The sequence below is a fragment of the Coccinella septempunctata genome, chromosome X (assembly GCF_907165205.1).
Source record: "Coccinella septempunctata chromosome X, icCocSept1.1, whole genome shotgun sequence".
Taxonomy (NCBI): Eukaryota; Metazoa; Arthropoda; class Insecta; order Coleoptera; family Coccinellidae; genus Coccinella; species Coccinella septempunctata.
This window is the reverse complement of record NC_058198.1, coordinates 131,528-142,289: the sequence shown is the minus strand read 5'-3', so window position 1 is coordinate 142,289 and position 10,762 is coordinate 131,528. Positions and strand designations below refer to the sequence as shown.

Below are 10,762 nucleotides of genomic sequence, written 5' to 3'. Positions count from 1 at the left end.
AAGATAGTTTTCCTCTGAATATTTGCGAGTTGGGTGTTGATACGATCTACGATCTATTTTTAATTACTGTATTTCCAACCCAACACAAATTGAAAGAGTAGATTTAGAAGACATGAACCATAATATACTTTTTTATGAAGAGTGGCTTTATTTGCACATATAAAATGAATTCATTAATCGATCAATTCTCAAAAGATCTGCAAGATAGGAATCCCCATGAAGATGTAGAGATTATACATTACATGCTCATATAAGATAGAGATGACACACATTGGAAGATTCAGTTTTATGTACCAAATATTTTTTCGCAGCACTAAATCAATAACACATATCTTTTCAAATCGTTTATTCAATATAATTTAAATATATTGCAAAAACATCCTGTGAAGATGAATCATTGTACTTCTTGCCTGATAGCCTTCCAGTATTTTTTTGCAGTGTGTCCTTCAAATGGTACAGCTTCCTCGAAACCATGAAAAAGAGTATATTGAGTGGAATGAACTTCTGTTCACATAATGCAAGATTCTTACAATGGGATAGGATCCCTGAGCATATTCATAATCCATGAAAAATAGAGAGCAGTAGGAACACCTGCGAAGTTGAATCCATTTAATCATTATACTTCCTCCTTGATAGCTTCCAATATTTTTTTGTAATCCTTCAAGTTGTATAGCTTCATTGCGACTATGAAAAGAGTATATTGAGTGGAATAAACTTCTGATCACATAATGATATGCTTACAGTGGGATAGAATCCCTAAGAAACATATTATCCACAATCCTCGATTTTTGAAAAATTGAGAGCAACTCACTATTCATGTTGCAATATTTGTAGCTTTCTCAATTTGTTGCTTTTCCTCTTATTATATTCATCCGATTTGAAATTTTGATTTGCATATTTCACAATATAAAATATTCTCATTCTTATGAATAAATGTATCAAATACACATAAGGAAATTGAGGGCAAGGGTGATAAAAGGGAATAGCTCTCAATTTTTCAAAAAGAGTCTGTCTAGGTGTTCTGGTTGCCACTGATTTCACATTTGTAATCAGTAATTCCTCCATTGATGAAACATATTTTACAAATGATTCATCTGGAATCAGCAACTTTCCAAAATTTCCAGTTTTCTTTCCATATTTATCAGTAGAAGCTGCAAGTATACCTTCCATAACAAAAGGAAAAGGAAAAATTTAAACTATACCCTTAAAGTGGCAGAAAAGCTTATTAGAGTCCATATCTTCAACTTTAGATGCGTAAGTTTGGCATTCCGTGCAAGTATGTTTTTTGAGACATTTTCTTATCAGATATCCGCTAATATATTGCTCCACATTTTTAGAAGGCAAATCACTCCTTCTAAAATCCGCATTGGTGATCTAAAGAAATAATGATGTAGATTTTCAGCATGTGCATTCATAATCAACAAGTTACTCACCAGGCATGCTCAAAACGAAGCAACAAAAAAAATTTTTGATCTAATTAGAGGTACACGTTATGAAAAAATTAAAATTCAATGCATACACGATAAGTACCCCTTATTCATAGATCAAAATTGATTTTTTGTTATGATAAAAAATAAAAGCTGAAAATAAAAAGTAATTCTGATAACCAAACCATAAAAAGAAAAAACTAGTTCCATAGCCCAAAATACTTTTTCACTCTACCTTGAAAGGTTCCCTTATTTGCATTGTTAGATTTTCTTCTACAGTTGCAGGTAAATCTACAGTGGCCATTAAAAGTTTATCTACATCTGCAGCACAATTGAAGGTATCCACACAATCCAACAAATCCATACAAGACAATTTTTTAAAAGCATGCATAAATTGTATGGGTGTTGGATTCACTGAATTACCTCCTTGCTGCCTTATCTTACCAAAGAAGTTTTCAATACAATCCTGATTCAATCTTCTAGTCCTGATCTCTTGGAGTCCATCATTTTTGAGAAAATGCCACAATCTCATGATACTACTGATAGTAATCTGGAAACAATTTATGCATTTAAAAGTTCCAGTTACATCTTTTTTACCTGTATTTGTATTTGAAAAGACTTTCATTCCTTTCAAAGCATCCAACATTGACATCAAAAATTTTTCCTGGTCCTCCGATCCTGAATATGGTCTCCTATATTGATTGGTCGTTTTTGTCGTTGATGAATTCAACAGATCGAACAGGTGATCGAGCTGCTCCAAAAAATGTGCTGTGCCTGCAGCTGAAGCGGACATTTCCCCACAAGCAATATATGTCGACAAAGCTTTAAAACATGAGTATACTTCATTAAAATCAATTGATTTAATTCATAATATAATGTGCAATTTTGATACAATTTCTTACCAGAAACTACTGTTGCACTGAATATCTGAGTAGCATACTTCACTTTCATTTTCTGAAATGAAGTGGGATATATATGTGCTTCAGTCAACTTAGTAGCCATTTTCAAATTTTTATTTCTTTCAATATTATAAAGTTCCTCGATATGCTTCCAGTTTGCTGTGTGACCTTCGAAGTGCACTTCATGATTCATTAATAAATTTCTCATACACTTCATCAAGTGTGGGGCATCAAAAATATATAATAAAGTTTTACCATTGACCTGAAACTGAGAATTATTAGTGCTTATACCCAACTGTTTAGAAAACATAACAAAGTTAGAGCCCATATCAGAAATAAGAGCTCTAACATCAAGCCCTGCTTCAACCATTTTTTCTATACAATTGAAGACAATTGTTTTCAAGTCTGAAGCACTACAGACTGAATTCACGAAAAAATATCCTAAGGGCTGTTTCCACTTGTCCTTCACTCCTCTGGCCATCAAAACTAGGGCATTTTTGGCCGGTACAAATTCCTTTCCATTACCTGAAAGAAATGCAATGAAACGATTTCTTTTAAACATTAATTTATAATATTTGCGAAACTACTAACCCAAATCATGAAATCCAACAATCTCATCATTTTTCGGATCATATTGCAAATGTGCTTTCAGAGAGACTTCATCCATCGAAAGCACACAAATCCTATCTTCGTTGGCTTTATTCTTCAACCTCCATTTCAGGCTTCTGAAGACAAAATCACTCAATCCTGGTTTTCTTTGAATATTTTCTGTCATTCTTCTCAGCGTTGAGACTGAAGGGAAACAATAATTTTGTACCATCTTCCTGTATGTTTTAGGGCTCGAATAATATATTGAAAGAGCATGTTGCTTAAGCTCATTGGAATATCTTCTGCCTTGTGCTTTTCTATCTTTCAAGTCGCAGACAATTTTTGCTAAATTGCCCAAAACTTTTGGAAGATGTACTTCACAAGAATTCTTAAAAACTTCCTTCGAACTGACTCTAGAGCTTGATTTTTCAAAAGATTTCTCTAGGTTTATATTGTCCATTTTCAATCGTCTAATCATGTTTGTCTTCGTCTGGAACAATTACAGTGATTAAAAAAGAAAATACCTACTTTTGCTTTAATTACTTTCAACAAATGTCTTAATTTTTCTTTTCTTGGGGTCCTAGATGATATTTCCTGGCATGTTTGTGTCTGGGTATTTTCAGACTTTCTAGTTTCTTCTCTTCGTACAGTTTCTTTAATAATACATACTGCTTGTACTCCAACATCCCTAGTTTGTCCTAAAAACTCTGTCTGCGTTTCAACATCCACTGTTTTTGGTTTCTTAAACAAATTTAGTGTAGGAGCAGCAGCTTTACTCAAGTTGTGACTAGTCATAAAATGAGGTTCGAAGTGGTCACTACATATTCTATTAGTAGCATACAATAAGGCTGGTTCTTTTTTCATAATATTTTCATCGCTACAGGCCAATTGCCATTGCAAAACCCGATGTGGTTCTTTTGGATTGGGAAATCTGAAAAGTCTCTCACCTAACGAAGCACAATTTTTAACAGAACACTTCTTTTTCTTGCTATGGTCACCCATAATGACATGCAGTTCAATATGAAGCAAATAAATAAAACCAACAAATAAATTAAATAAAATAACAAATAAGAATCATGCAATCATGCAAAATGTGATGTATTCCAACGAGCAATACGACTACTAAACTAAATATAACAAAAAAGGGATGCAAACAGGATCAATTTTTATAGATCGTCTTGAAAAAAACGATTTAAAATATCACTAGTCACTAGTTAAACTTTGGTAAAACTTATAAAATTGAAGTTTATCAAAAGCTTGTCTTATTCGTTTGTTCGTTCATAAAAGGAATGGCGATGATTTCGGATATACCGCCAAATTCAAAATTCTAAAAGAGAGAGAGCAAAGTTTATACTTGTCTTTTTCTGGTTGACCCCCACCAATATCTAGAAAAACCTCAAGGTCATTGAAACCCAACCGGCCAAAATGACAGAGTGCATCCTCTTGTTGGTTACTCTTTGGTTTTAGTATTTTGTCAAAGATCTTTGGTTTTGTTTTGCAAAGAACATCCAGAGACAGAGTTGTCACTGCACTGCGTTTATCTGTTTGTGTCTATAGGATGAAGATAGTTTGATGTTTGATTCGGTTCGTACGAAACGAAATTCTTACACTAATTCTTATAACCTTAGATATATCTCTAATCTTTTCATATAACTGAATGGCTGTTTGGGGATTACTATTTTATTGAAAAGAGCTAGAATTAGTGAATAATCTAATAAAAAAAGGGTAATAATATCTTTCCTATTTGAACTACTTTATGAATATTTATATTAAGAAGTAAACTTGAAATTGTGACTATTGTGAGGTTTTTGTAGAACCGCAATATTCTCCCGCGAATAACAGCATAAACAAACCTCACATACTGGTCAGAAACCGTAAGGGATTAGAGAATAAGTTAACGTGCCTTGAAAATTTTCATTTCATTTGAATTTTCTGATACTGAATATAGATTTCATCGATGATGTATAATATGTGTAGATAAAATTTTCCCAAAATACCTACCTACCTACCTCTTTCAAGAACAATTCGAATATTCGTAATTTTATTCACACTACACACTTAACGACATTTTTCGCGAGTTCACACTACGTTGAATGCTGATTTTTCAATTATCATAAGAAATATTCGACTTCCCTGATAATAATTATATAATTTCACATTCCCGATTTTGTTTTAATATGTAGCGCAATATCATCATTTCGTCAAACTCTGAAAAGTAATGTTCATTATATATCGATCGCAATGCAAAAATCCACATTATGGTAAATTCTAATTTCGAATGTGTAAATGATGCAAAATCCACTTTCATTTATATCTGTTCAAGTCATTTGTTTATATGGTTCTTTGGCCTCTTTGAGTTCTTGGTATCTTTGGTCTACACATTTTTTTTTTCCGAAACTAATAACAGAGAAGTATCCGAAATTCGTTACGAATGTTATTTACCACCATTTAATATTTCTAACATCGGCTTTTAGAGATTTTTATATGAGAGGAAAAAAGGTATTCGGAAAAATATATTGATGTTAAGCTTCAATTTTATACTGAATGCTCTGAAGTATGTGAATTAACAAATTTGTGAAAGATAACCTGTAAAGGAATTAAATCCGTATAGCGTTCATTTCGTTTCGTTTGTACTGAGAAATATCAGCACCTTCATCCAAATGAAACGAATTCAATCTTGCTTCAATACATATATTCGCTTTTTTCCGTTGGGAGATTCCAATTGTCAAATTATAGTCTTGATATGAATTTGCGTACCTATTACCTTCGACGATATCAATTATAAGTTGTTAGCCATGAAATATTTATATTCATCTCGTATTATTTGTAGCGGTCGTGTCAGTAATCATTGTTTGTCGAACAGGAGATGACTTCCCATTCAGATGATGATGATCAGGAGGTGGATATCGATGAGGTAAGAGATTTCTTTCGAATAAACTAATCTTAACCGTTTTCAAAGTTTCAAGGTACTCTGATATACCCAGAATGGAATACAATTGATTTTTAATGTTCATTTACAAGAAAAATTTAGTACCTATCACTTCGAACAATAGAATAATTTACAATAATCGGGAAGGCAATCAGTACTTCAATAATTTGAATCGAGAAATATATCCAATTACTTTTTGAGGGTTGAAATTTTCGATTTTCTTCAGAATATTTTGCCAATTAGCCAATAACGACTATAAACTAGTGAACATCTATCGGTTGATATGATTAGCGATATCTTGATCGCTGAATGAATTAAGTTCATTGTATTCAAATTGAGTTTCGTCGATTTATGTAATAAGATATGGCACTGTTATCATCTGTGCCCTGATAATATTTTCGAAGATATTTCAAAATACTTAATACATGATAAATTTATCTCTAGTTGAATCCTGGTGCTGACATGAATTTATTCAATCAAACTGATGGTACCAAAAATAGAATTACATGATTTTCACTAACATGAGTTCTTGATAGAACCACGACATGTCTTGTGTTTCTCTATCAATCACAATAACATCTTCGGGTGGGTGAAGGCAAACCTTCCAAACTTTATGTAGTGGTTCAACAACTCATGTAGGGAAAATCATATAACTCTGTTTTTAAATCTCATGGATTTTCATCAAGTATCGATTCAAAACGAATGGTAGTTGAAGTAAGGCCTGAGGAAAAAAGATTGCTAAGTTTATGTAGCAATTTTCTTTAGTTCAATATATTTCCTTTCATCTTCAAGTATCTCGTAAACTTAATAAAATGAAAAAACTACGGTATCCACATCCGAGTCTACTATGAGGAAGGATGAACGTTGACGACGTCCCATATTTCGGCCAGAAGGTCTGTAGTTTCTTGCTCTTCAACTTCAGCGAGAAACACATTTCGGAATTCTGGTTGCCTAATGTTCTCAATTCAGTCAGAGTCAACACGGCTAGAAGTTTCGCAAATATCGTACCTGATTTGAAAGTTCTCCTGTATACTAGAGGCAGAGACAAACTTTTTTTGTCTGCTAGAGGGTCATATTCATTTTACTGTCTGATAATCTCCATGGTCTATAACTGATAGAATGTTAACGAAGTAATGACTGTATGACTGGATTTTTTGGGCTGAACTTGGAATTATTCTTCACAACGTTTCAGCAAGTGTTCACCAGCCGTCTTCAGGGCTCATCCTGTCAAAGTTATCAGATATGACAGCTTTGTTAATCGAATCATCAATGAAATGAATGGACCTGTCAAGTGTGAAATCTTACTGATATTTCTAAAGCAGTAGATGGCTTCATACCTTCAGTCAAACTGCATAGCGAAGATTACTTTAATTGAAACAATATGATCATCCCCGAAAATGGCTGGTCTACTAAGAATTTGTGAGCAAAGAGTTAACTAACTGTATAATCTTTGCTTGTGAGGGAAATATGATTCTTATGTTTCATTTCTCAATTCTAAAGAGTTTCAGAGTTATAGACAATTTTTTTCTCCGTATAAATTGAGAATATATACAGACCCAATTAGTGAAACTCGGTAGATATTCATTTGTTGAGTTCCGATGCGAGATCGCTTGTTGCGCACAATTTTTCGGGAATGCTACCAGGAGAAAAATAAATCCCAAAATTGAGATAGTAATAAAATTTAAAAAGTTTGGATATTTCGAAGACTTTGAAAATAATGAATCTTGTAAGCTCGCACAAAATAACTTGAGAAAATTCCAAAGTCGTAAGGAAAATTTTTCAATATGGACCAAAGCAACTCGCTGAACATCGTTGAAAGTTTGTTCAAAGTGAACATATATTTGGATTACTGATTTCTCCCCTTTTTCCAGTTCCAAGATGCTTGCGATACATCAGATATTTCTACACTGTAAGAATGCAATTTCCAAATTTTTTCTTTCTCAATTGAAAATATTTTCATTGTAGACCTGAACACATGACTCTGGATAGAGCTATGGAAGAAGCCCAAAAAGCGATCGAGTACTTCTTCAACAATCAATTCACTGAAGCCAGAAATATGATGGTTCCATAGTGAGTCAACTTCAGATATGCAGAATAATACAGTGTTATCGAGGATTTAATTAGACTATTTTCCTATCTGTGAATTTTGCGAAGCTTCTGAACCTTACCGCATTCATCCTCTCGAGGATTCTACAGTAAAGGGAACAAATATGAAGATACTTTCTTTAGCTTTTCCTGTGTTATGGGATTTCTTGTCAATGTATCATTTATGCCCTACTTGTGCTTAACTAAGATAATTTCAATTTTCAGCGCAAACAGCAGCATGTACCACGCTCTTGGAAATTCTGTGTTTTTATACCTAGAAGCTTTACTTACCTTTGATCCTCAGAATATTCAGGCAGCTTCCAAGGCCCTTAAAGATTCCATTAGAGTATGCAATAGATTTAGGAAAAAAAACACTTTGGGAGAATCGTTAGGAAAAATGGTTGTACGTAAGAATAATTTTGATCAATTTACTGAAGAAGAAGCCCATGCAGAACTCTGTTATGCTGAATGTTTGCTTTTGAAATCAATGCTCACTTTTATCGAAGATGAAACTTTAGCCAGTTTTATAAAGGCAGGTTTCAAAATCAGATCCTGTTACAACTGTTACAAGTAAGAATTACGTTCTATTCAATAAATGTTTATGTTAATCATTAATGATATTCACTTGCAGTTTCCAGGGCACATCAGTGATGTGTAGCTAAAAATAATATTAGTTCTTCTCACCTAGAAGAGAATATTTCGGTTTTATAAAAATTGTAGTTATTACCTCATGAAAACAACGATTATCACGTAAGATGAGCACAATATGTGTTTATATCTTGGAGAGATAACTCTATAAGCTTTGACCATTTCAATAGTTAGGAAATGCGTCAGTTGTCGTTTGCGAAAACTCACCATTAGTTAGTAGAACTTTGCTTTTTTTTAATAATGAAAAAAACTTTAAGACTGCTATAACACCAATAGCATCGAGCCTGAAAAATTCATATTCTAAGTTACAATGTTTATGGACGTACGGACACAATAAAATGAATGTGTTGCAAGTCATTTTCAGCTCAAAATTCGAAAACTACATGCATTTTGGCAAAATGATAACGCTCTTATTTAAAGGAACAGCCGCGCTAAAACGATAAGTGAGAAAAAGTCACTTCAATATATTTCTTCATATTTTTTAGGGACTGCCAACAGATTCTTTTTAAGAGAGATTGGAATTCTTCTACAACAAAACATCATTTTGAAGGAGGTGTTATGATGGGAATTGGCACTTTCAATTTAATGATTTCCATGTTACCAGCTAGAATCATAAAATTATTGGAATTTATCGGATTTTCTGGAAACAAAGTAATAAAAATCTAGAATCAATCAAGCAATAATGGCTTCTTGTTTTAAATTATCTTGATTTTTAGCAATTAGGACTCGATCATTTACAGAAAGGTTATCATTTGGAAGGTATTCGACAAATCTTGTGTATAATGACTCTGTTAGGCTATAATTTGATGGTGCTATACATTGTTAGCCATTCTGAGGGCGATCTTAAAATTTGTGAGGAGATTCTGAAAAAACAACTTGGAAAACACCCTAACGGAGTATGGTTTCTGTTCTTCAAAGGCCGAATGGAATTCATGAGAGGTAACCTTGACCAGGCAAAAGAATGGTACCTAAAATCATGGCGATCTCAAAATACGTGGCCTCAATTTCATCATGTATGCTTTTGGGAATTGCTCTGGTTGGAAAGGTAACACTCTGTTTTGGTATTTTAATAGCACTTATCACAAAGTATGCTTATCAGTCATGTTATATATTCCATAACTAAAAAAAAAATGTAAATTGCACTTGGCAAAAAATTGTTATTTCATAATATTTAATTTCTTTTAGTGTTCGATGCAATTGGAAGGAAGCCTTGGAGTATAGTAATCGTTTAACTAAAGAGAGTAAATGGTCTAGAACCATATATAGTTACCAAAAAGCAGCTATAATGTTGATGATGGATAACATTTCTTCTAGTGACAAAGAGATCATAAATAGCTTGATGAAGTAAGTATGAAGATTATCAAAATTCTATTATAGGTGTGTAAACTTTTATTTGTTTAAGAGATGTACCAAAGTATAAACAACGTATCGCTGGCAAATCCATACCCATGGAAAAATTCGTTATCAAGAAATCTGAGCGTTATTTCAATCAAAAACAACATCTTATTCTGCCAGTTTTCGAACTGATGTATTTATGGAATCTTTTCAAAGTGTTCAAACAGTTCAACTTAACTGACCAAGTTTACAAACTTCTTGAAAAGACATTGGCCACTCTGAATTCCTCCACCCTCAAGTCAAAATATGACATGGACAATAGAGCTCTAATCCTACTCTTGCAAGGAGCTGTACTGAGGAGAATGCAAAGTCCTCTTCAGGCTTTAGAATGTTTGGAAAATGCTATAGCTCTTCAGAAAGATATTGTTGATGATACATATTTGATTCCTTATGCAATTGTGGAACTAGCACTTATTGAATGGGATTTGGGAAACAAAGAGAAGGCTGTTTTAGCTCTAGAAGATGCTCGGTAAATTTTTCTAACATAAGTTCTCTGTATCGTAAGTTATGGTATTTTTTTTTAGGAAAAATTATACTGGATATTCCATGGAATCAAGACTTCATTTCAGAATTCACACAGCATTAACAGAATTCAAACCAGAATTGAAAAACTTTCAAGACACTCATTTGTGAATTAGCAGTCTAGTTTTTGTTATGTTTGGAATTTCATTTAAAAAATATATTCATTATCATATATTTTTTGTTAACGTCAAGGTCTTATTGGAAATATTTATTTAGGCTGTGTTATCACTTGTAATGTAAATAATGCATTTATGTTCCTTACTTTTTGT

The 10,762-nt window shown here is 32.9% G+C and overlaps 1 protein-coding gene across 4 annotated transcripts; it reads left to right on the top strand.

Moving 5' to 3' along the window:
• The first annotated feature begins 4,367 nt into the window (after positions 1-4,367).
• LOC123322230 (tetratricopeptide repeat protein 39B-like) lies at positions 4,368-10,754 on the top strand. 4 transcript variants are annotated; one of them, XM_044910135.1, is made up of 10 exons: positions 4,368-4,498; positions 5,778-5,828; positions 7,715-7,752; positions 7,809-7,913; positions 8,154-8,498; positions 9,062-9,227; positions 9,293-9,621; positions 9,762-9,920; positions 9,979-10,440; positions 10,496-10,754. In XM_044910135.1, exons 1-10 carry the CDS (start codon positions 4,487-4,489, stop codon positions 10,602-10,604), a joined length of 1,776 nt encoding a protein of 591 aa, XP_044766070.1. In that variant the 5' UTR covers positions 4,368-4,486; the 3' UTR covers positions 10,605-10,754. The 4 variants fall into 4 exon arrangements, with proteins under 4 accessions (XP_044766070.1, XP_044766072.1, XP_044766073.1 ...); XM_044910137.1 differs by having other exon boundaries at positions 4,375-4,498; positions 5,745-5,828; XM_044910138.1 differs by lacking the exon at positions 4,368-4,498 and adding an exon at positions 4,508-4,639 and having other exon boundaries at positions 5,745-5,828.
• The last annotated feature ends 8 nt before the right edge of the window (positions 10,755-10,762 follow it).